The sequence below is a fragment of the Corythoichthys intestinalis genome, chromosome 10, assembly GCF_030265065.1.
Source record: "Corythoichthys intestinalis isolate RoL2023-P3 chromosome 10, ASM3026506v1, whole genome shotgun sequence".
Taxonomy (NCBI): Eukaryota; Metazoa; Chordata; class Actinopteri; order Syngnathiformes; family Syngnathidae; genus Corythoichthys; species Corythoichthys intestinalis.
Genome location: NC_080404.1, coordinates 43,166,376 through 43,193,852, shown reverse-complemented (window position 1 = coordinate 43,193,852; position 27,477 = coordinate 43,166,376). Strand labels below are relative to the sequence as shown.

The 27,477-nt window shown below is 37.5% G+C and overlaps 1 protein-coding gene across 1 annotated transcript in view; it reads right to left on the bottom strand.

The window, feature by feature from the left end:
• Positions 1 to 1,816: 1,816 nt before the first annotated feature.
• LOC130923010 (serine/threonine-protein kinase 32C-like) overlaps positions 1,817 to 27,477 on the bottom strand; it is an 80,061-nt gene continuing 54,400 nt past the window's right edge. Inside the window, exons 5-12 of the mRNA XM_057848370.1 lie at positions 22,414 to 22,451; positions 20,240 to 20,329; positions 19,707 to 19,810; positions 19,324 to 19,440; positions 13,896 to 14,021; positions 13,518 to 13,646; positions 9,257 to 9,324; positions 1,817 to 8,733 (exon numbers count right to left, since the gene is read on the bottom strand). Coding sequence (XP_057704353.1) covers positions 8,553 to 8,733; positions 9,257 to 9,324; positions 13,518 to 13,646; positions 13,896 to 14,021; positions 19,324 to 19,440; positions 19,707 to 19,810; positions 20,240 to 20,329; positions 22,414 to 22,451 — 853 coding nt within the window. The 3' untranslated portion in view covers positions 1,817 to 8,552. The remainder of the gene's footprint in view (positions 8,734 to 9,256; positions 9,325 to 13,517; positions 13,647 to 13,895; positions 14,022 to 19,323; positions 19,441 to 19,706; positions 19,811 to 20,239; positions 20,330 to 22,413; positions 22,452 to 27,477) is intronic.

The window sequence follows — 27,477 nt, the reverse complement described above, 5'->3', positions numbered from 1 at the left end:
TACCAAATGATAATTGCACCAACTTTCAAACTGTAATCAACAGTGTTAGAACATATACAGTTTTGCATACCTTGAGGGCAACTGGACCACGTCTGATTAGGATACATGCTTTTCTGTTCACATACGAGCACAGATCGCTTTGAAAACACCTAAGAGCATCCAAAATATGAACAATTAAAAGGGACATATCAGGAGAGTAAGCAAGCAATGTCCATCTTGGAAATCACTGCTATCAAAAAAATAAACTTAATCTTCACTTAATCCTCCAAATCAGTTTTCAACTTCCCCATTTAAAAATAAATGGCATACAGCATAATTAGTACACACAGGCTTGAAATTATTTAGATGGTGTGGAGATTGCTTTGATGAACTTCCAAAAATATTCAATGTTTTAATCATGTGAGACCTAGCGGGTGTGTAAGGCTTGTTACATCAACATTAAAGCAACATATACAGGGTTCGTACATCTTTTTCATGGCCGAAGTTAAGGACTTTTTAAGGACTTTCAAGACCAATTTTCCAGGTCTTCCTAATACCTTTGAAACAATATATGTTCAATATCTCAATGTTTTGGTTTTTTTTCTTTTATTTTTACGATCAGGCAGAAATCAAATATAGTTAGTGCCTTTTCACAAGTACGCAAACATCTTTCAAAATGTTCTCCGACCCCGGAGGCTCGAGAAATTTAGTTTGAAAGGTGGCGAAACACCGTAGGACGTTGCATTCCTGGCGCAGTGAGCACTTTGTGGCAAACTGAACGCCTCCTATGGTATAGTAGAGGTGCTGGCGTAGTAATAGCATGCTGTTGGGTGGACAGAGACACACACGTCGCGGTAGACGAAAAATTGATATATGAGCTTTCTTGGAAGTTTTTGAGACAGGAAAAATGGCTCTCACATCTGCAATTGCTAAGCTAAATGATATCTCGATGTACGTTTGTGTGGAACTGTAGTTCACAACAACAAAAAAGTATCCAGTTAGAAACTAGTAAAGCTCTTTACAAGGCTATTACAATATATCTTACTCCTTCAAATAAGACTTGCAATTTTCTTGTGCATCAAGGGGAATCGATCAAGAGCCAGACGAGTCGGAAGAGTCCTAGCAGCGACGAAGCAGAGCAAAGTGGCTCCCAGTCAGATTAAACTAGCTGGCAGAGGGGGTGTGGAAATCGTGGGAAAAAATGTGACAAAAAGAGGAATTGGTTGTGCGATAAAAGTATTGGACTAAACCACAGCAACTGCAGATGCATGCATTTTAAATACAGTACTTCTTTTTTTGTATACAGTACACTTGATTAAATTCCAAACTACTAACACACACACGGGCTCAAATGCATTGTACTTTATGTGAAGCGGGACGAGCTGTAGCAGCAATGAAGCAAATCTATTTCATTTCCCTTCATTTAATGTTTTTAGACAAGGTGCTGAGAAATATTGTGTGCCTAACACTTCCACGCATTTTCAAGGACATTACACAAAATTAGTGGTGCAACGATTAATCGATAACTCGAGTATTCGATTAGAAAAAAAGATTCGAATTAAATTTTGCTGCTTCGAGTATTCGTTTAATTAAAGTGATGTTCTAATGGTTTATTTTGAAAGTGTTTGCATTTAGTTTTATTGATTTGGGTGGATACACTGCCCTTGAGTCTGTTTCATTTCACATGGCTGAGTCGAGCTGCTTCATGTTAAGACCAACATAGCCAAGTTTTTGTTTGAGTGATTTTTTTTTAATGCATTCGTAATTTAGTTTATAGGTATATTTAGCCGTTTTTTGTGGGAATATGTGTCTGAACCATTTGTTAAGAGTATTGTAGGCAAGGCAAGGCAAATTTATTTATATAGCACAACTCAACACAAGGCAATTGAAAGTGCTTAACATCACATGAAGATCATAAAAATCACATTAAAATCAATAGAACGTAAAAACAAAGACAATTGAAATAGAAAATAAAATTATACATAAAAATCACATTTAATCACGAATAGAATAAAAATTAAAATTAAAAAAACTTAGCGTTTTATAGCATTTAAGCTAGCGGAATTTTGCTATGTAAGTTAGCCAATTGTTCTTTTGTTGTACATACAGTGGGGAGAACGAGTATTTGATACACTGCCAATGGGTTTTTGGCAGTGTATCAAATACTTGTTCTCCCCACTGTAGATCCTTATTTATGTACTTTTTCATTGAGGCTCAGCTCAGGTATTTTAATTTTTCATGTTCCTCATCCGATTACTCGATTATTCGAACTAACTAGTTCATCGATTAGTTGACTACTAAAATAATCGATAGCTGCAGCCCTACACAAAATTCAAGCATTTTTCAAACTTTGACAAAAAAACAGTAAAATAAGTATCCAAGTATTTTCATGGATTTCAAAGACCTGTACGAACCCTGCATATAGTGAATGAATGTGAAAAATGACAGCTTTGAAACAATTTTGATGAATCGGTTTGATAAAAACAGTCTCTAATCACAACAGTCATGATCACTTACATTAAATGGTTTATGACAGGTCATCAACTGTAGGAGGACCCAGGGAGAAAAAAACATTCTTGCTGTTACTTAACATTAGGAACCCAACAATCCACAGTATCCTAGAAGGTAATTCATCCCATATAACAATACCATGCTGTCTACAGTATAAAAACACCGGGTTTACATGCCTCTGCACAATGAAATTTTAGAAACAACCAGGTCAGTTGCACTCAGAGTCAACAATGGTTAACAGTAGTGTAAGGATTGAGGTATAATTTTATCATCATGTACATGTACAAATCAGAAATTAAAGCTTAAGATCCACGTTTAGGCAAAATCAGGCTCATTAAGTAAAGGCCCATGCAAAACAATATAATTTTGAAAAAGTTAAAAAAAAAAAAAAAAAAATCACATTAAAAAAAGGAAAAAAAGAAAACCTAAATTCAAACATATGATACATGACATATTTGGATGATGCTACGTTTTGTCTCATAAAATAAATCAGAAAATCCCTCATTGTAATTTAACAAAGTGGGAAATGTTACAAAATTTCCTACAAAATACAGGTAGTCCCCGGGTTACGCGATTTCGATTTTACGTTTTCGTTTTTTTGTTGTTGTTTTGTTATGTTTTTTTTTTGTTGCTGGTGAAGCATCCAAAGGCGACATACATATATAACCCCTTTTGTACTGTTTATTGTGCGTTTTAAATTGTGGTCAAATATTTGGGGCGAGTTTATGGGATTGTTTTTGATGATGTGCGGACGCTAACTAATACACGCTAACAGTTTGGTATTGCTGTATCAGCAGCTACTTGTAAACACAAATTTGAATTGCTGTTATTGAAGATGAGATTGATTTAATTTCATTTTATTTTAATTTCATTCTGCATGTGTTGATGTCATGAGCAGCTGAATAAAGCCACCAAATCACACGGCCGTCTGACATTGTGGATAGTTTTTGTTTTTTTCTCAATTTAGAGGGTGTTCTGAGGTATTTAAAGGGTAAATTCCGACTTGCACGGAAATCTAGGTTACATCGCCAATGCAGGAACGGAACTCGTTCGTAAACCGGGGACTACCTGAACAACAAAATTACCTACAAAATACCTTAAATGTGAACTTGCATTTTTTTTTTTCATCAGGTTTTCTACCTAATTTCTGTTGAAAACACCCAGAATGTCCTTTTTCCAAGCAATTTTAGTTTAAGATGTTTGCTTGCCTCTGTAAAAAGCTAGATTCTTATTACTATATAAGTATAACACCATAATATGTGGCTGACTGGATGCAATTGAAATATTTAATGTTTACATTTCACTCTTGGCTCTGATTGGACATTGCCAAGTGGGTGTTCATGAAGCTCAAAGTGGGCATGTACTTGCATAATCAGGCAAGTTGCACAGTACTAGTTTACAGCATTAGAATCATTTTGGGGACAAAAATCTAAAACAATCCAAAGAAAATCAGCTAATATGGTGGTAATTGAGCAATGCTTTGTTGTGCCATATAAAGATTTAGATTATTATTATATCGACGTTGTTGAAAACATTAAAGTTGCATTTTGGGATCAGATCCAATGCAGGTGTAATGGTCAGAAATGAGATACATGAAGCATATCGGCGGCATAACATAGAGTGGTTATCCTATTCCCACAATTGTATAAATTGATAAGAATGCATTTATTTTCATTAGTTTCCATAAATATTTTTCCATACAAAATCCAAAACATTGTCCAACTTTCTGTGATGAATTGTATCCAACCACTGTGAGATCGGTTGATTATCTTAGTTAAGCAAATACCAGAAGAAAACAGCTTTATTATTTCGTTAATAAATGTAGCAGTGTACTGTAAAAATAGTAAAGACATTACATTTTTGCCATGATACACTGGCGAGCTAATTTTAAACTCTTAAATTGCATTTTGACATGTGCCTGTCTATGTGTATAAAAATGAATTTGGGTTTGACTGTCAGAAACCAGTTTTAGGTCATTTCTCAACATTGCTACTTTTAATTATTTTAATTCTTTCAGCTTTCTTGCGTGCCATTAAATTCCCTCAATACCAGAATTATGAACCTATCTACATATTGGCAATGATTGGATACTGGATTTATACAGAAATACATACATTCACACACTTTCTTAGAAATGGTTATGCAAATGGTAGAAAAGCTTTGGCCTATTTTGCCTACAAGATGTGCCTGCACACTTGGAGCAGATAGCAGAACGAAGCAATGTGAAAGACTGACTTCACACGCTTCTTCCTTTAGTTCAATTGAAATATATCGATTTTATCAGTCCCACATAAAACTGTGGTGAAGTAATTTACCTACAATGTGCACTATTTACATGTTCTTCATTTACTGTCGGGCTTTAAGGTGGATCATTGCTACATGTTCCATGCTTAAAATGAAAACGGTCCTGAATTAAATATACCACTGGACTAGATGGTGAAAACAATTTCAAATACAAACAGCTAAATCAGTTTAATCCTCAGAATGAGCACTGCAGGACGGTGATCTCCAATATATAACACTAGAGAACTTAGTGAAGAAAAACTACCGTAATTTTCAGACTATAAGGCGCACCTGAATATAACCCGCGACTCACCAAATTTGACACGAAAACAGCATTTGTTCATAGATTAGCCACACTGGACCATAAGCTGCAGCTGTCTTCACTGTATCATGGGATATTTACACCAAAAGATATTAACCGGTAACACTATATTTGACAGAGGCATCATAAGACTGTCATACGATCAAATGAACCACCATTCATTGCTTCAAGAAGGTTCATTTGGCCATCACTGCTCCCTTGGGGGAGACCGTCAACCTCTGCTGCCACCTGCTATCAACATTGTTGTCGTCCAACATGCATCCTATCATGCATTGCAGCGCTACATGTGTAAACAACAATCAAAATTAATGTTCTGTGCTAATTACATCTTCAGTTAATGTTCCAGTTGTTTCATTAATTGCTAGTTATGGTGTTTGGTAACACTATATTTGACAGTGGTGCCATAAGACTGTCATAAGACCATCATAATTATGACATGACACTGCCATGAGCATTAATGAATGTTTATGACAGATGTCATTTTGTGTCATCCGGCAAATTATCTCACTTTTGAATGGGATGTAAAGAGCCGAGCTGGACATGAATGGAGTTAGTGACATATTTCATAATGTCGTTAATGCCCATGATAGAGCCCTGTCATAATTATGACGGTCTTACGGCAGTCTTATGACGCCGCTGTCAAAAAAAAAAGTGTTAGCTATTACCGTATATTTCGGACTATGAGTCGCCGTTTTTTTTTTTTTCATAGTTTGGCTGGGGGTGCGACTTATACTCAGGAGCGACTTAAGTGTGAAATTATTAACACATTCTGATATCATTTCACATGTTATTTTGGTGTTTTGGAGTGACACTGATGGTTTGGTAAACTTGTTGGCATGTTCTTTATGCTGTAGTTATCTGAATAACTCTTAATAGCTATGGCCACGTTCGCGTTCTGCCTTTGGCAATGTGTGTTCAATTGCATTATTGACTTTTTTTTTTTTTTAATTTAAAGCATGCTTTTAGTTTGTGGCGCTTTCACGCCCAAGTGGGGGCGCACTCGCACTTCTTTACGCGAAGAAGAGGGCTCACACGCCCGAAGAAGACTGAGAGCTACGCACAGTCTCTGAGCGAGTGGGCGAGGGAGAGCGAGAGAAACAAGGCTGCGAACCTACGTTCATTGTTTATGCTTGTAAAATATCTACAGAGGCAACGCCTGTGTGTATACTCTTTTCTGTTGTTGTTGTGTGTTTTCCACCCGCGATCGGACACTTAGCGACAGTTGTGTGGTTGTTTGAACGATGTGCTAATGCTAGCGAACGCATGCAAACCATTTGTGTCGTTGCTGTAATAGTAGGTAATTATCATTTATTCACGTTGATGCGAACCTGTTTGCTATCGAGGACAAAATTGTTTCAGCAAATTATACGGACGTCCAGCATCGTCATTTAGGAGTTTAGCTTGCCGTATCGCCAGGACCGAGCCGTAGCGTCCTGGTGAGGACAGTATATCCACATTTCGCATACTGTACACTTACCGTAATTTCCCGAATATAACGCACACTTTTTTCCCCAAAATCAACTTGTAAAATCATGGTGCGCATTATAAACGGGTACATGGATGGAAACATATATATATATATATATAAAACAATTTTTTTTAAATTGACATGGCCACGTTGTGCTGAAGAAACGTATGCGGCGGTCCGTTGGCGACCATTACGGTACGTGACATCACCATTTTGTTTCGGTAATACTTCACTCTAATCGACCGAATGATTCCATCTGTGTTAAATTCTGCTTTTTTCACTCTTAATAAAGCACAGAATTTAGTTTCTTGAACTCATTTGAGTCAACGTTTATTGCAGCTCCGCAACTCGGACCATAACAAACGTAAGCACACAGACTTCCTGTGTCCGTCAGCTATATCTGTCCCTCGGGAAACTCAAACCCAAATAACAATAGTTCCTATTGTTACTGTCGTGTCGACAGCAATGAGCTCTCACGGATTTCCGATTTACGTTCTCACTTTCATTTTACCGTATCAATCCATGGAAGAAACATTGATTCATCATGATGAAACGAGCAAGTTATACAGCAGCCTTTAAAAGAAAAGTCACATCTGTTTTGTTTTCTCCTAGATTCTGGTAAGTTGGAGAAGTTGTCAAATCATATTATTACCGTAAATATTGTCAGTTTATGGTAATGTTTTGAACTACCAATGTGCTATGCTTGTGCTGTGTTTCACCAGTCAGTAAAATGACATTTCTGTATCTGTACACGAGCTGTGTTTTCTTGTATTCTTCTATTTACTGTGCGCGTTATAAACGGGTACACTAATTTTCCTTAGATTTTACAAGTAAATTTGGGGTGCGCATTATACACGGGTGCGCCTTATATTTAGGAAATTACGGTATTCAGCATGTTGTTCTCTATTGTATTTTTATATTAAATTGCTTTTCAAGATAACATGTGTTCTATGTGTTGGATCTTATCAAGTAAATTTCCCCCCAAAATGTGACTTATATTCCGGTGCAACTTATATATGTTTTTTTCCTCTTCGTTGGGCATTTTATGGCTGGTGTGACTTATACTCAGGTGCGACTTATTGTCCGAAAAATACGGTAATCAAAATAAATCAACAAATAAGCTGCAGGATTCAAAATAAGGGGGAAAAAAAGTAGCGGCTTATAGTCCGACAATTTAGGTAAGTTTATGACATGAGTGACACTGACTATTTTCATGTGTGCACTAATTTAGCAGATGTATTTCATTTATGAGCGCCTTGAAAGGTGGAAAAGCGCTATATAAGTATAACACCATTTACCATTACAGAAGATATAAATTTTAGTCATGAATATTATTTATCTGTATAATCACTCATTTAAATTAGAATAATGCAAATATATGTCAACTAATACAATTTAGTTTGGCCCTATTACATCAGTGTGAAGGTGTGGCAATAGAAGCATACCGGGATTTTGGGGGGGAAGAAAAACAATTGCTCTGAATTAGGGCATTCATGACATAAGAGAAGCTGAGGGGAAGAATAAAGTAGAGAGGCTAAAACTGTAAAACTGCCTGCGCATGTTGAATAATTCAGTCCTCCCAGGCTCATTCTGAAGAAGAGGAGGGAAGCATCTCTACTAAAACCACCAAAGCCACCAAAATATCGCAAACAGCTATTGCTCAGGATGTCATCATCATGACCGAGCATTCTGCTTCATCTCCTAGTGTGTGATATTGTTTGTCATGCTGTGAATGAAGTGTAACATTGCATAGAAGTTGGAGCATTGTGAAGGACGGAGAACGTAGGTGGTGATTTTGCTTCATTCTTGCCTTACCGGGGAACGGTGCTACAGAATAAAACTAATTGGGTCCAGCAGTGCGTCTGTCCCCCTGCTGTGTGCTTCCTCCCCTCCTGGCTACTGCAAATGAGAGAGGAGAGAAGAATATATCTACGGGCATGGCACTGAGAGACCTTCATCCTTGATCCTGCGCTGTGAGCGGATGTGGCACTAGCAGCTGCCAGGGGAGGAGCACACAGAGCCACACATGCTCAGTTTGGAAGAGGACTCCGGCTCAGGTTCTGGTTCCGGTTCAGGCTCGGCCACATCGTCATCGGTGACGCCAGCCTCTGCCTCTCCATCTCCGTCGTCACCTCCAGCCTCGCTTTGACTTTCCTGACGCTTTTTCAACCTGAGGGGGAAAAAATCACCTTGAATGAAACATGATACACACTATTTTTAGGTTTAGAATGTAACAGATTTTGTAGAATGTGAGACATACCGTTGAAAGTTTAATGAGAGCAATTCTGCTGTGATATTATGCACCGCATTATAAATAGAACTCATCAATATTCACCAAATTAGGACAAAATGGCTCATTTCTGATGAAGAAGTACTGCCGCAGTGTCACAGCTGGGTCGATAATGAACGAGGAAACTTAAAGAGGCGCTGAACCCAAGAGGGAGGAGACAGAACCGATAATTGATGGAACTGTAGTCATGTTTTACCACAGTATACTGTAACGATATGTGATATGTAAATCCCTTTGACCCTTTGATGTCACCATACGTAACATACGTACAAAGTAACCTGTTACTGACATCACTATACATGACCCACATTCAAATTATGCCACTTGGCAGCAATGAATCGGAAGCGTGTCACGTGCAGCATGTGGTTCAAAGCAAGCCTTAGTTGGTGCAGCTTTTCCTTACTTCTCACGGTTGAAGATCATGAACTCTTGCTGCACCGCTTCAAGGCACTCCTGTAGATAATCATTCTCCTGAGGGGGAAAAAAAAAAAATCAAACGCATAAATGTGAATCCTTCATCGCACACAATAAAACCATCCGAATCATTAGCAGCACACAAATGTCAATGTCAATTTGAATCACCTGATGCCAGAAAACCAAGCTCAGCGGTGAGCTTTGTTTTCATCCTCCTTCAATGATGCGTCATTAATTGTCTTCTTCATATTGCATGTTTTGCCCGAGACAAAAATAGAGGTTCAACTTTCCGAAGGCTTTACGGCCATGACAACAACACTGGGGGCTTCATAATTCAATAACCTTGGTAATAAGATTGCACAACTCTGCTTGCTGAGGGCACGCATACTCAGAACATCAACTGTCTACATACAGGGATGATATTAACTCATTGGCTGCCGTTAACAGGAAAAGACGTCTAATCCATTTGAACAAGGAGAGTGGCAGCGATTGAACGAATGTTGTTGTTGGATGTCTACTAGTGACTAATGTAAATTCACAGCCGAAAGATAAAAAGAGTCATGATTGGATGGCTATCGTTGTCAATGGCACTGAAAGAGTTAATATCATTAATGCCACAACTGATCAAAACAGACTGTTGCTCAAACACACAGAGTGGTAATCTGTGATGAATATTATGGTGACAATGTTAAAAACAAAGCAAAACAGCAAAGATGGAGCAAAACTGGAAATAAAGAGCTTTTGATATTTCATTCATTGTATCTTTTTAAATGTGCTAATTATAAGTTATGTATAGCGACTCAGTCCAGTAAAAAAAAAATTATATATATATATATATATATATATACAGATATATATTCGGGCTGTCAAACGATTAAAATTTTTAATCGAGTTAATTATAGCTTAAAAATTAATTAATCGTAATTAATCGCAATTAATCGCTATTCAAACCATCTATAAAATATGCCATATTTTTCTGTAAATTATATATATATTCTGTAAAATAAATTGTTGGAATGGAAAGATAAGACACAAGATGGATATATACATTCAACATACGGTACATAAGGACTGGAGTGGGCATTTCACTCTACTGTCATTTAAATCTGTCTATGCTGTCCTCACTCCGAAGCGTCTACTTTTTCCAAAGCTAGACAGCTAGTGAACGACGCCTTAATCATCAGACTTCTTCCTTTTTCATCTGATTTATTAATAAAATGGCCTCAAACCATTGTCCTCTTTAGACCGTCGTAAAACTACAAAAAAAAAAGTACACAAGCATTGCATTAGCAACAACGTTAGCTTAGCACGCTATACAGGTTCACTAAACATAAACAAAAAGCGTCTCATCCAAAAAATATAACATTTCGCTTACTAACATAATATGTACATTCTTTACAACAACCATACTTACAGACAAATCTTGTCCAAGGATCATATAAGCACAACATTACAACGTAGGCGTCAGCCCGAGACGTCATGCAGCCATATTGAACTGGCAAGAAAACAATAAACCATGTTGCAAAGCGACCACAAGAGTTCGCTGTTGGACAGCACAAAAAGCCTTGCTGTAAAACTTACCAAAAGGCAGAATACTGTCTGAACGGGACATGTGCGTTATTTGCATCAAATATTTTAACGTGATTAATTTAAAAAATTAATTACCGCGCGTTAACGCGATAATTTTGACAGCCCTAATATATATATCATATTGGCCCGAATATATGACTGTGTTTTTTGCATTGAAATAAGACTGAAAAAGAGAGGGTCGTTTTATATTCGCGGTCTAGACATTATACCCATTCATGACGCTAGATGGCGCCAGATATCATTGAAGCGATGTTCTGTCATGACAGATCTCAGCTACTCTCCCCATTCACGACGCTAGATGGCACCAGATATCATTGAAGCGATGTTCTGTCATGACAGATCTCAGCTTCTCTCAAGTTTAACCAGTTTGCAATTTTTTATTGCAATGTTTTTCCTTATTCAGATTTGTTTCAAGACTACAGTTACAGTTAGACTTCACTTTGATGGTTAATACAGTTATTGCAATTTTCTTGCTTTATCACAATAGATTGGTTTATTTACATTTCAAAAACCAGAAGCCATTCATTTACAAATGTGATTGCACTTTAGTTTACATATTTAAATGTTCAGATATTAAGATTTGAATGAGGCAAAATAACATGTTTTTTCTCTCAAATATATTGTTATAATCATTTGTTTCGGATGTACTGTAATTATTTTCTGTATAAAAATTAATTTGGTGTTCAAAAAGTCTTTTTTCAAACTTGAGTCTTGAAAAAGAGGGGGTCGTCTTATAATCAGGTCCGTCTTATATTCGGGCCAATACGGTATATTAGGCATGTGCAGGTATGAGATTTTGATGATATAACCTTAAGCAAAAATACAGCGGTTTCATGGTATTGCAATTATAGCTCTAAAATGTGCTATTTTGACATGTATGGGTTAAAAAAAATGTTTTGTGTTAGGGTTAAAATAATGAAATAAAACTAAATAACTAAAATATTTGATATAAAACGGAAATGAATAAAAGTTATAGACTAAACCCACCGCCACAGCTTAAGTTGCTAAACATTAGAACAAAAATTATTATTTTCCATAAAAGAGGTAAAACAATTCTAAATAAAATTATATATATATATATATATACATATATATATATAAAAATATATATATATACAGTTGAATATTAATGGAAAGTGAGAGCAAGAGCGCATGTGTATGACTCATATCATTATTTACACATTATACACACACACCCTCTGTCAACACAGAAAGTCCCCAGAGAAAAAAACAACACAGGCTGTATTATGAAAATGTTATTTTGAACATATGTTTACCATGTCGGAAGACTTTACAAAAGTACTTTTAAAGTGAGAAAACTAGTTAGCCATCTTGGCATGCTAACTAGCCACGTGAAGACCCTAGTTAACAAGCTTACGTTGTAGTATTTGTTTTACCATTGCTAGACACACAAAACACGCTGGAGCGAACTCTCGTAGCTGGTAAGAAGCGTTCATGACAGCGTTACCTTAAATTTTGTGTAAAGTGACAGAGGATGGTCACATAACTGTCAAATCATGTTGGACGTGTTGCCTGCACGTCGGCTGCCCTTCCTCCTCTAAGCCACGGCCGTCTGTTTCTTTTAGGTAACCAAAATACACCCGTACTAGACTAGACTTTTTTGAGGGGGTTTTGAAAAAGCTCAGGTATAGATTTAACAGCAACAGCTATGTTAACGACAGAGCAAAAATCGGAGGAGGAGGGGTGAGCGCTGTCACTCCAAGCCATTTCTCGCTGCATTTTTGGACATACAAATTAGCTAATACGGTATGACGGAAATTTTTTGTGGTTCTGAAACCGTGACGTTTTCATACCACAGTAAACCTTGAAACTGGTAACCGGCACATGCCTAGTATATACTGTATATGTATATTATGCAAACAGTATATACAGACTAAATAGGCACTGCTTAGAAAACTGGAGAAGTTCATTATTCTACTATCAGTTTGCATCATACCGATATACATTTTAAAATATTGTACACGGGAACTCATTAGATTGTTGCCAAGGGGTGTATGTTTTGAGACTAGAGGAGGAAGCCGGAGTAGCCAGAGACAACCCACGCATGTACAAAAAGGCCACATACAAGAGAATGCCGCCCCCTTTCACCACCGCTGAAGAAAAAGCTCAAATCTAAAATGGTGCATCGCTCAAATAATTTAATAACCCAAAAAACAAAATGAAAGTTAAATGAGGGCTACATTTGCACAGCATCATTGCGAAAAAGTTGCGTAAGACTGGGATTCGAGAAGAAGCTGTGTGAGACCTCATAAATAATTAAGAATGCAAGATAAGGGTGAAAAGTATAGTTTGAATTAGTTAAATCTTGGACTGTAGACTTTATAGAAAAATGAGGTTAAAAAACCATAACCACTGAAAATAGTCTGAATGGAAAACAGTTGATTTGTTTTCCTTTCTTTCTTTTTGAATATAGTCAATCAAATTTCCACATTGTGTTTTTGACTCCGAAAGAGGACATCACACACAACTATGCAGGGTTAGATATCAGTGTAATGGGCCATATAAACAAGATTTAACATGAATAAGTTGAGTTTGGAAAAGTTTAAAATGGGCTGAAAAAGATTTAGCTTTCTTGTGTGTAGAATGAAATACACTTTAAAAAGCTTGAATCGATAAGTTCAGACATGAATTTTACTCACAGACTGTGAATCTTTGCTGTTGTCACGAGACCGGCTCTTTGCCAGTCTTTTCTTCTTTTTGTGCAAGGGACGCGATTCCAAGATCATCTCCTCCAGCTCAAAGGTGGGGTCGCAGTGGAGGCGACCTTTCTGCACAACCGGAGGAGGAATCCAAAGGAGACAATTACAAACTAAATGATATACAGTATGCCCAGAAAACAGCAGTGATATAGCGCTCCAAGGGACCTACAAATACTTCAATGTGCAAACACAAAACAAAGGAATAGCAATAGGTGGTGACAGGGAGTTCTATTTTTCAAAAATTAGAGCCAACAACTGGTTTTAATGTCCTGTAAAACGCGTGGTGAATTTGTTTGCATTGGGTTGCTTGAGACTAACATTCGGAACAAATCCAGCATCCATCTTCTTTTCATAAATGGCGTCCCAGTTGATGCCAGCGAGGTAGGGAGAGGTCTGCATGTCAGTCAGGCTGGAGAAACGATGCTCAGGATTCACCGTAAGTAACTGGTGGACACACAAATGCACATCAAAAGGATTTTTGACAAAGTTGTCGCTAAATAAAGATGAAGATGAATGTAAAATTGGTGTAGTTTCTTTAATTAAAGTAAAAATAATTAAAGGGTCTTTTTTAATAGGGTGCCATTTGGACATAACAGAGTGGACTAGGAGTGGGAAACAATTGGTACCTCACAATACGATACGATTTGCTCACGCGAACGATGATCTGACGATATGGCGATACAACGATTATCAATACATTGGTCAGGAAATAATTCTAGGATATTCTACAAACAACTAATTAACAGAAAAACAAGCTTCTAGTGTGAATTGGAATTATTTTATCACTAGTAGACTTCCAATCCATTTGAACTGGGAGGGTGGCAGCGAATGAACGTTCGTTCATTCGCTGCCATCCCTCACACTTCAAACGGATTGAATGTCTATGGCTGTCAGTGGCAGTCAATGCCAGGCAATTAGGTAATTTTGGGCCATTTAAAGTCTCACTGGAACGGCACAAAACAAAAGTTCCAGCATCATCACCTTGTCCAATGCAGCGGTGCCGTTCCAGTGAGATCGACAAAGATGATTGCCTGAAGAAAACATCAAAATTCCCTCAGTCCTCAATGATATGGGGCTGCATGTCAGGCAAAGGCACTGGGAAGATGGCTGTAGTTAAATCTTCAATAAATGCACAATTTTACATTGACATTTTAGACAGCTTTCTTATCCCCTTCAATTGAAAATATGTTTGTCATTTTCCAAGATGACAATGCATCATGCCACAGAGCTAAAACTATGAAAGCATTCCTTGATGAAAGACTCATCCAGTCAATGTCATGGCCTGCAAGTAGCCCAGATCCCAACCCTACTGATAACCTGCGGTGGAAATTGAAAAAAATGGTCCACAGCAAGGCTCCGACCTGCATGGATGATCTGGCAACTGCAATCAAAGAGAGTTGGCACCAAATTGATGAAGAATACTCATCAAGTCCATGCCTCAGAGACTGCAAGCTGTCATAAAAGTCAGAGGTAGTGCTACTAAATAATAGAGATGTGTTTTGATTGTTATTTCTTTGTTTGTTTCTCATGATTCCATATTTTTTTTCCTCAGAATGGAGGGATTGCATAGAAATTTCCCTGCACTTGCTCTATAAAATTAACATTTACTGACCACCACAATGTTTTTATTCATTTCTTTTAGTGTTTCTGAATGCTAAAGAGTTGCACTTTTGAAGTAATTCCTCATTTTTTCAAGCTTTTTGTCCGAGATTGTTCTACATGATTAAAATGTCTGAGTGAGTGCTCGTCCGAGACTGGTGATTGCAGACTTTTTGCTAGGGGTTGTATTATTGTGGAAGATTTTGATCACAACTTGTTTGTTCCTTTTTATTTATTTATTTATTTATTTATTTATTTATTTATTTATTTTTTTTAAACGTTGACACCTTTTTAAAACGATATCTCGATTCTTGGCAGGAGCATAACGATAACCTTTTGGGATACAAAGTATCACTATATATCACCATTTCGATATTTTGTCACACCCCTCGAGTGGACACTAAAAGAGGGGAGATTTTGTGATTTTGAGTTAGCCCTTCGCCTAGCTTTGCTAGCATAATAGCTAACATGACTTTGGATAGTTGGTCAGAAGTCTATAATTTTACAAATAAATCTTCTGGAATGATTCATTTCTGCGAGATTTAGCTTTAACAGAGTGGACATCTTATGATCAACCACACTGAACGTAGTTCATAAATCTGCAATCTAATTTTTAATAAGTGCTTACTACAGTTGAATTTCCCGCCACTGATATAATTATATCACAGATGTAATGTTTAATAAATTGGTAATTTTCTTCAAAGGGACACCAACACAACGTAACAGAGTGGACAGTGACACTGGGGATGAACAGAAAACTTTTTTTTTTTAATTAAATATTTTGATTTAAAAACAACACGAATAAAGCCATAACAATTATTTGGGATTTTTTTTCAACCCATATTAACTATTCAATAAACTCAATTTGAATGAAACACACTGGGGACATAGCAAAATTCCATAACAACCTTTTACCAGAACTCAAGTAAATTAGATTTAAAAATGGAACATAGGAGCCTCCACCCATAAATTTACAACAGATGGCAATTGATAATACATCAAAAAAAGTATTATGTATAAGTGAATGAGTATTTGTCCAACTTCAGTGAAAATAAAGCTTATAGAGACACAAATGACACCCTATAAAAAAGATCCTTTAAATAAAAAAAATATATTGTTTATTAGAAAGCATATTTTTCATACTGGGTAAATAAATTTAAAGCTTGCATATGTCTATGTAATAACGAAAAGCTGGAACAGAGATTTTGCGACTTACACTATGATAAACAATAACCAGTTAACCACAAAGATGCTTTGTGTTATTTGGGGAACCATCATTACAGCTACGTTGACGTGTGAACCAACAGGGGGCAGTATTAATCCAATCAGTCATTCGTTTAATAGGACCTGAAATTGCATCACAAACACTGGAACTGAGAGGAAATATTAGCTGATGCTGTTCACCGTGATTCACCTTATGGAAAATATTGGGAGCATTGGTGTGTAGCTTTGGTTGTCATAGTAACACTAGTGTTCTTTTCACCCCTTGTGTAGGACAGAACTGTGCAGTTTTCCTCCTGCAGGGCCAAATAGATCTGCCTCGGTGGAGTTCCGACAGAGTAATCGATTAGCGAGAGGCTGGAAGAGACCAGCACTGTCTCCAGAATGTTCACGGAAATGAAGTGCATCTGCACATTATATAGCTAAATAATATCCCAGTTTTACAATGGCAGAATACTGCTAAAATGACCATAAATAATTCTAAAAAGTACTCGTCTTAAGTATCTCAACAAATTCAATTCAAATTAGAGTGAAAGGAAAATAGTAAGCAAATTTGAAGCTATATTTACGTAAAGGTTGGAATTTAAGCCTTCGATTTCACCTCTCCTCTCCCAAAACAAAAATATCCATACAAATCCATGCTCAAATCCGGTTTTACTCAAAATCTCAGATATTCTTCGCCTATTTTGTCTCCTCTCTCTTGTCCTGATGATTTGTACTCATCCTCCCTCCAGATGTAGCCTACCTATTTCCCATCGACCTTCTACCAGACCACAACCTCTGATATATAACCCTTTTAATGGTCCCCCTTTCAGCCTTTCCTTGACTTAATGTTGATTTCATTATTGTTAAAATTTTATGGAGCTTAATGTCTCACTCAGCTTGGTAATGATGGTTCATTGTCCAAAAGGCCAACACTAATGCGTTTGTACAAATACAAAACATAAAATTAAAGTTTCCCTACACGATCAGATGGCCAATAAAATTGGCCAATAAACTATTTGATATAATATCTTAAAATATCGGCACGGGTTTTGTGCCAATATGCATTTTGGTCTAAAAGTTAATGTGCAAGCCTGCAATTTTTTTTACAAGGCTGGGCTTAGAATGATCTCTAGATACTTTCATACTAAGATTCTTGGGATTTGTTAAGTGAGCAAAGACCATTTGCATTCATGGTGCACAAATAAAATGAACACTATATACAAAATAATAATACAAAATAAACCCATCACATTTTACTATCATGTGACCCAAAATAAATAGTCACGAAGTAAAATAATAACAAAAACCCAATATAAATTATCATTATAAATTTGTGCAAAAGCTCAGAAAAATGCATCTTGGGATTTGTCACTCATTGGCATTGTCTGGTCCTATGATTGCCTGCCTGTAAGCACTGTTTGAGCCAAATGTGATATGGCAGTGCCTTCCTGACACTTTGCACTTGCCAGGATTATCTCAGAGAGAACATGGTCCAAAAAAAATGATGTTTGCAATATTTTGAATTGAATAGTGAATATAGTGGTACTTTTTCCATCACTACAGTTGAAGTTGTTCTCTTATTTTTCACCAGTGGGGCATCACAATACAATTAGCCATAATAAGTTAAGTCCACGAATGCATATATCAGTATTGGTTTGATATCTGAGTCATATTTTTGGAGTTGGACAACATCAGGATATTAGTTAAAAAATCCATATTGGACAAATCTACATGAAATTAGGCATGAGTCGGTACGATAACCTTGAGCAAAAATACCGCGGTTTCATGGTATCACGGTATTGCAATTATAGCTCCAAAATTTTGAGATGTATGGGTTTTGAAAAATTAACAAATAAATAAAAAATAAATAAATTTCCATTGAAAAGGATTTTTTTTTTCAGAACATATTTGCAAATTGGAACATGAATATAATGTGAAAATAAATTTTAAAAAATAAATAATTGTTATAAAAAAAGTAAAAAAACTTCTAAATAAAATTAAAAAGATATATATACTGTATGACTTTTTTTGAGGGTGGGAAGCTCAAGTGAAGTTTTGCCATTTTCAGCCACTGTGTCAACTCTAGTCTACATGATGTCATGCCTTTGTGTGAAAAAGAGCATGAAGAATTCATAAGTTAATAAGTTGGTTAAAAATGTATAAGTTAGTTTTATAAGTTAGTTAAAATGTAAATATTGTTGAGGAAAGGTTTCATCAAAAAAAAACAAAAAAACATTGGGAGTGAGACCTCTTTTCGCAATTAGCGATCTTTGACGCCATCTTTTTTTTTTTTTTTTTTAAATCCCCCGTCATGCAAGCTTGTTTCTCACTCAGCGGCTGTGAGACTTAAAACCTCGACGAAGCTGCTCTCCCAGCTAAGCCTAGGCTAACATTCGTCTTTGTAAGTTTTAGTTTGTATATTGAATTTGAAACAAAAATGTGTGTTTTGTTTTTAGCGAACTTTTTCATGGTGCTACACTGCTACTGCTATCCTGTTGAACCTACTCACATGTGGAAAAATACAATTGTACAACGTTTTAAATGTATTCATTTTATATATTTCATCGCGATTTGAGAGCTCAATAAATTGAAGGAAAGAACGCCTTGTGTTTGTTTTTGGGTTTGCTGGCTGTTTAGCAGAATAGCTTCACTGACACACGGCAACAAACGGGAAGGGGTGAGTGCTGCCGCGCCAAGCCACTTCGGCTGCATTTTGGCACATGAAAAATAGCGAATACCGTAGTAAGTAAGGTAAGACGGAAAATTTTAGTGGTTTTGAAACCGCAACGTTTTCACACCATGGTAAACCGTGAAACCGGTAACCGGCACATGTCTACATGAGATGAATGTTAAATATAAGTGAAAGCATTTAAACATTTTTCAAACAAAATTGGTGGTTGGCTACTTTAGAAAAAACCCAAAAATCCATTGGCCCCTGTACCTTTCTCAAGAGAGACACAAGGTCTTTGGGCCAGGCTGGACTGTACTGGACACTGACTGTGCTGAAGAGCTGGATGAGAGACTCTAGCGAGTTACTGGCATGAATGTCATAGGGCCTCTGGAAGAAGGAAAGAAGGACATACAATATTACAATATGAAAGAACCATTAAAGGGAAACATTAGCGAAGACATATAGTCGGGTCCCTGGGGTGAATACCCATCAATCAACAGTGAAATTAACCAACTAATGTAAATCTTGTTAACACTTATACTGCAATGTCATTAAAATTTAAAACACCAAGAAACATTTTTGAGCTGTGAAAAAAGGTGTCACTGACTCTGCTTTAAGGAGGACGAATGGAGACTACAAATAAAAAGCCTTACCCATCCCCGTAGTACTTCGAATACTGTCACCCCTAATGACCACCAGTCAACCTCAAAGGCATAGCCCATCCCGCCGTTCATAAAGGACTGAAAGATCTCGGGAGCTGAGAGGGAACACAGACGGTGTACAGACAGTTCCTTTCACTAATACACACATACTGTTAATGTTTCTAAAGGGATGACGAAATCGACAGACACTTGACTTAGACACATTTTACTGTTCATTGTACACTGCCATAATACAGTGACTATGTCACATTAACATAGGGTTTTAAGTTGTAAATCCATTAGTTTGTCTTCTGTCAATCAGAATGCTACCAATTCCGGAAGTCAGATCACCATAATGAATATTTGTATGATAAATTATTGATAGGGCTGAGGCATTACACAATTTTGCCAGAAAAATAGGAAGCTCTCCCTAAATGTCTCATTATGTTGAAAAGCCAATATGTCAAGCTTGCCTTTCACAGTTTAAGAATTCATATTGTTATGGTTCAAAATGCAAATTACAGTATATAATTCAGCATCATTACCCATATATGGCTTGGTTCCAGCTAAGGCCGTTGCTCGTTCTCCATCCTTTATTATTGTGGCTATGTTGAAGTCTGTCAGATGAGCATGGCCTGGGAAATGGCAAAAAAAGACAATTCCTATGATACAGGTAGTCCCATGGTTACAAACAAGTTCAGTTCCTATTCTGGCAACGTAACATGAATTTATACGCAAGTCGGAATAGACCCTTTAACTCATTCACTCCCAGCCATTTTCACCAGAGCAAGGCCCTTCGCTCCCGGCTGTTTTTCTGGATTTTGACTGATTTTGCAAGGCCCACAGAAAATTCTGTTCCATTGCTATATAAAGATGGAACCCACCAAAAGAAAAATTAGACTCTTTTCTTTCAGCAGAAAAAAAAGTAAGTTCATATATTTTTCCATTCTTTAGAAATCAGCATTAGAAAATAGCTTAGTTTGAGCAATTCTCCAATTTCTGATGAAAAAAAACGGAGAAAATGAGCTTTTTGTAAACGCATACATTTCAAACATAACTTTGACTTTAACACAACTATTTTTTGCATTAGTTACATCCCAAACATCTGAATGTTTTCCTTTTACAAAATATCATAATGAACAAGACAAATAGAGCTTTGGATACCAAAGTACCAATTTGTTTACACATGACTACTGAGAGATGACGCCTGTTGTCGCCAAGATGACGCCGTTGTCGCCGCGTCTGCCGTGTAAACTTTTCCCTCATCATTATCTATCTCACAAAGACTGATTATTTTTTAATCTGCCTGGCGAGCACGCTGCACGGTGGTCTCAGTCGTTTTGCTCCGTCGTCCAGCGCCTGGCATTCCAGGCTTCCTCTCGGTTGTTTTGTTCGGTCGTCCGCCGCCTGGCATACTGCCGCCAGTGCTCAAACCGTGCTGCCCGGCCTTTCATTGCTGTTGAATCGGGTTGCGGGTCTTTACAAAATGTGCTACTGCCCTCCAGAGGCCAGTTTTATTGCTTTAAAATGGGTTTGGAGCCTTGTTTTTTGTTTCTCAGATAGATCGCAAGCTATAGATTCTTCTTGTAAAAAAAAAAAACCCGCAAAAGACGTATAAATACGTTTTTGGGACAATGAAGCATTTAAAAATAGAACGTATTTATAAGTTTCTGGGAGCAAATGAGTTAAGTACCCAGAGGCGTCTCGTCCCATTAGGCAAACCAGGCAATTGCCTAAGGCCCCCAGCCAGCAGGGGCCCCCAGGGGGGCCAACAGATTTGCACACGCAGCTTTACCAGTGAAAGCCTTGTGTTTGAGTTCCCTGAAGGAGCCCCTTCACTCACTCTACACCCCCCCCCCCCCCACATGACTCAGAGTGAGAGGCGATTTGGCTTTTTTTTTAATTGGCGTGTATCCAAAATGAAGAGAAGTTATCCTTCTGGAAGCAACAAAAGAAAGAAAAAAAAGCAGAAGAGGAGAAAAGGAAGCAAGACAGCGGTGAGTGTACTATGTTACTGTACTTTTATGTCCTAATGTAGTAGAAGCCGGGCACTTTGAGTGTTCTAAAAAGCGCTCTATGGGACAGCGGCATTATTATACTTTTATTAAATATGCTATTGCTCCAAGTCCAACTGCCCCCCTTACTTGCACACGCTCGAAGGGCCCCATGTTGCTTGTTGCCTGGGGCCCCTGGGGACCCTTGCTACGCCTCTGTAAGTACCCGCTAAATACTTCCCCAATCTCAAAATAACTATCCAAAAACATGTGTTATATGTCATATTGATAAAATACAGTACATAAAAGACAAAATGGCGGATGAGAGCTGGCGCAGTAAAGTCGAAATCACCTAAGTCCATTACATTGTACCCTGGGGACTACCTGTATAGTCAAAATTACTTTACTGTCCAAATTAACCAACAGCGGAAGAAACAAGCTTCTTATCTTTGAAAGTGTCTTCATGAGGGGTTTTATACAAAGGGACTAATAAAGTATATTCTAAGTTTGCTTAAAAAAATAAAATGAAATAACATTTGAAAAAAAATGCTTCTGTGCTATACATACTTCAATAAGAAACTATTTTCTTTATTTAATGATTAACATACTTCTCATGTAAGCTAATAATAAATTTACAGTTGACCATGAATTAATACTCATTGGCAAATAACTGGAGTGAAGCAACCAAGCTAAAACGCTTTATGATAAGAAAAAGCCTTTCATACCTTGCTCATCCAAAAGAATGTTGTCTGGTTTGACATCTCTAAAGGAGCAAAACAAAAATACAACATGGAAATAGGTTTATTCAGTACATAAAACCAATGCAATGTCAGAAATGCATTCAGTCTTGTTTTTATTCCTGGTATTGGTCCAGTAAATACTGAAATTATTTGTATAAATGAATTATAAAGGTCGTTTGGTTACAGTGGGCCTATGTAAGCGTGAACTACATGTTGCTGCAACACATTAATGTATGTGTCCGTGCGTGTGTGTGCGTGAGGCTGTGATCATAACCATCAGAGGTTACCAAGGAGGATAATTCTCAAATTGAAATACTCCCAGAATGCATCAGAAGACCCTACAGAGGATCTTGCAGGTTTGTTAGCATATGCTTCATACAGTAGTATTAGTCATCCACACCGCTGACACATTCAGACATATTTTAGCAGTTATCATAGCCGAGCCTGCCATGTGATTAACATGGTGTTGAATGCCAACTTAATTATAATACACACACATAAGCATTTGTGGACCCAAACTCCTAGCGTTGTACGAACTGAATGCTAAAATTGTCTGTCAATGGGGGGAACAAAATGAAAGGGAGGCTAGCGTGGTGCAAGCTAGAGAGCCAAACGTGGAAATTCATACGAAGTCATTAAATGAAATATGACACTTGTATTAATTAATGAATAAAACGCCCTTTACATTTAAGTAATTTCATAGCAAGCAAGAAACCACTATGATTCCTCTTTTTTTTAAACCAGAAAAACAATGGGTGAGGATTGAGACAAGATGTTGGTGCACAAAAATTCTGATAGAACTACACGAGAGGGACTCACCCCTTTTTCTTCCTTACTAAAAGAACTAATTTTGCCTCCTTGGGCATAGTGGCAGCAGCTGACTGTTGCTAGGAGACCAGAGACCTTCTTCCTTCAGCTAGTGCAACAAAATAATTGTATTGTATTCTCTTCTCAAAAACTTGCAGGGTGGAACAAAATTGAGGAGCTAAGAGTGGCCATGGTTTTAGATTATGGCTATCAGAGTAGACTGTGAGAAAATGTAAAGTAAAAGCCTTCATGTATTGGTTTGATCAGATCTTTTGAATGAAAAAGAGCGAGTCGTAAACACTTTTCCTGTAGATATACAACCCCTAGCAAAAAGTATGGAATCACCAGTCTCAGACGAGCACTCACTCAGACATATTATTATGTGGAACAAACTCAGATAAAAAGCTTGAAAAAAAATAATGAATTAGTTCAAAAGAGCAACTCCTTGGCATTCAGAAACACTAAAAGAAATGAATAAAAAACATTGTGGTGGTCAGTAAATGTTACTTTTATAAAGCAAGTGCAGGGAAATATAGAATCACTCTCATTCTGAGGAAAAATACCGGGATATGGAATCATGAGAAACAAACAAAGAAATAACAATCAAAACACATCTCTAGTATTTAATTGCACCACCTCTCTGAGGCATGGACTTGATGAGTGACAAACAGTATTCTTCTTCAATTTGGTGCCAACTCTCTTAGATTGCAGTTGCCAGATCATCCTTGCAGGTCGAAGCCTTGCTGTGGAGCATTTATTTTCAATTTCCACCACAGGTTTTCCATAGGGTTGAGATCTGGGCTATTTGCAGGCCATGACATTGACTGGATGAGTCTTTCTCCAAGGAATGCTTTAAGTTTTAGCTCTGTGGCATGATACATTGTCACCTCGGAAAATAATTTCATTATCCCCAAACATATTTTCAATTGAAGTGATAAGAAAGCTGTCTAAAATTTCATTGTAAACTTCTGCATTTATTGAAGATTTAACCACAGCCATCTCCCCATTGCCTTTGCCTGACATGCAGCCCCATATCATCAAGGACTGAGAGAATTTTGATGTTTCCTTCAGGCAGTCATCTTTGTAAATCTCACTGGAACTGCACCAAACAAAAGTTCCAGCATCATCACCTTGCCCAATGCAGATTCTTGACTCATCACTGAAAATAACCTTCATCCAGTCATTCACAGTCCATGATTGCCTCTCCTTAGCCCAGTGCTTCTCAATTATTTTCTGTCACGCCCCCCCAAGGAAGACGTAAATGTTTCGCGCCCCCCCAAACTCTGCCGCCACTGTAAATAGTATCATTTGTCTATAAAATGACTATTATAAATACGCATCTGCCTAACATTGTGTCCTTTTTTTCTAATAAAGAAAAAAAGTAACATAGATCAACTTATAATAAAGTATAACTTTATTAACATTGTTTTGTTTGTAACAGAGAAGACTTTACGTGCATCAATTTGCCTGAATTTTTTAAAAAAAATTCACATCCAAACTAAAAAATACACTCAAGGTACATTTTTGACCATTTGATACAGAAAAATAAAATGTAATAAAATCAGTAAATAATAACAAATTAAAATTGATTAGAAACATTCACTCATGAGGACAATATGCCAAAAAATTTGACCGAAAAAACTAATAGAAAGAAAAAAAGTCCGTTATTTTGCAATGAGCATGCTAACAATGCTCACTGGTTTACTGATATAACACTGACAAAGCAGGACGATTGTTGGCAATATTCGGCACGTTTTCACTGAAAAAATCAAGCGGCTTAAAAATGAGATTGGGGTCTAATGTCTTTAAGTGGCGTCTTAATTGATTTGGCTTCTGGCTGTCTGCTATAATTATTTTTAGACACAGTAAACAGTGGTCTTTCATCATCACCCACTGTATAAAAAGTCAAAGCTAAAAGGCAAACGGCACGAAAAAAGCGCATTCACGGCGGCCGAGGTAGAACCGTAGGTGAGGGCGGTCGTCGTGACGATCCCAAGCCGAAAATGGCACTTCTCGGGCGGCGATGTGAGAACCGGACAAGACAGTGGGTCGCTGCGTGAGTCCGATCGGAAAACGGCTTTTGAAAACGGCGGTGGCACACTGCTCTTCATATCTGTTGTCTGTGTGTGCTGAGTGCTCTTCCTTAGTTCAAAAATACTGCGCGCACTCTGAAAATGAGAGCGCCACTGCCACCTACTGAGTGGATGTGCAAGTACACTTTATTCCAGTACGGCAAAAAAAAAAAAAAAAAAAAAACATGTTCCCCGAGGTCACATGCGCTCCCCCTGGCATCGCTCTGCGCCCCCCCCAGGGGGGCGCGCCCCACTATTTGAGAAGTACTGCCTTAGCCCATTGCAGTCTTGTTCTTTTCTGTTTAAGTGTCAATGTTGGTTTCCTTTTAGCTTTCCTGTATGAAAATCCCATTTCCTTTAGGTGATTTTGCACAGTTCTGTCACATAAATTGACTCCAGCTTCCTCCCATTTCTTGTTCATTTGTCTTGTACATCTTCATCAAGACATATGGCCTTTAGTTGTTTGTCATGACGTTTGGATATCTTCCTCGGTCTACCGGTTAACAACTTTGCCATGCTTTTTGTACTTGGTCCAGATTTTTGATACAGCTGACTGTGAACAGCGCACATCTTTGGCAACCAAACATGTAGCGTTACCTTCTTCAAGAAGTTTGATCATCCTCTCCTTGGTCTCAAGAGACATCGCTCTTGTTGGAGCCATGATTCTTGTGAATCCACTTGGTCCAGCAGCCCTCCTAGGTGTGATAACTGAACTGTTTTAACTGCTGACTAACGAGCAGATCTAATCTGAGGCAGTGGCCCAATTAAGGAAAGGAAATTGACTGGGTGTGTCTGTATTTTCTACTCAAAATGGAGTGATTCCATATTCTTTCTTCAGAATGGAGCGATTCTATATTTATTTCCCTGCACTTGCTCTATAAATTGGTTGCTCTATAAAAATGGGCCATTGTGGTGGCCCATTTAATGGCCACCACAATGTTTTTTATGTATTTCTTTTAGTGTTTCTGAATGCCAAGGAGTTGCACTTTTGAACTATTTCATTTTTTTCCCCAAGCTTTTTATCAGAGTTTTTTCTATATAATAACATGTCTAAGTGAGTGCTTGTCTGACACTGGTGATTCCATACTTTTTGCTAGGGATTGTACAAGTGAATATTCTGTACATGCATGCACCGCACACAAAGACTGCACATTCCAGCCCAAATGAGTGTTTTGAACAAGGTTCAAACTCTTTTTCTGCCTCTCGTGGTTCTAAATCCATGTCTGCAGGGACCTAGCTCTTTCACTGGCTGACAATTAATGGTGTGCTCAGCACATTTAAACAAAGGCTGCAGACTGAAAGCCCACCATGGATGAAGATGACAAATGGTTAACTGTGAGTCTTACACACAAGGCTTTTCAGTGAACGTATATTTATAGAAATGAAACTAAAACACAGAAAACCACCCATTGCCCTGAAATTTCAAAGCGGAGTGTTGGAAAGTTGCATAATCATTTTGACACAGATTTTACATCCACACCAAAAATCGACAATATGGTCTTGTAATAAAACTTAATTAACTGAACGCTGTAAGATAAAAATCCATTTTGGAAAAAATATATTGACATGAATTTGGTTATTTATGAGAAAGTGCATTTTATTCTTAATCTAGTTTCCCCTCCAACAAGTTTAAACTGCCTTAGCCAGACATTATAATATGATAGGATGACATACGTACACACAGAAAATTATTTGAGCGTTATCGCTTGACAGTTCCCATAGAAAAATCCCAGGCTCAGGTTACTGAGATAGCACGCAGTGTTCTCCACCTCTGTCGGTTGCTTAAAGCAGGGATTAGTTTAACACCATGCCTGCCCACCTCAATTTGCCAGCAGTTAATTTGAGTGTTATCGCTCTTTTTATTCTACTGACATGCCGTACGCTCCTGTCACCACATTGTTCCTGACTGCCATCTGTGCAGTTTTAGCGAAAAGCTAGTGCAGCAACAAAGTCAAAAGAGTTTATGATCACTGGTTGAAAAAAAATGGTTCCTGCACACTAGGGGTGTGACAAAATATCGAAATGGTGATATATCGTGATACTTTGTATCCCAAAAGGTTACCGATATGCTCCTGCAAGAATCGAGATATCATTTTAAAAAGGTGTCAATGTCTAAAAAAAAAAAAAGGTGTCAATGTCTAAAAAATAAATAAATAAATAAATAAAGGAA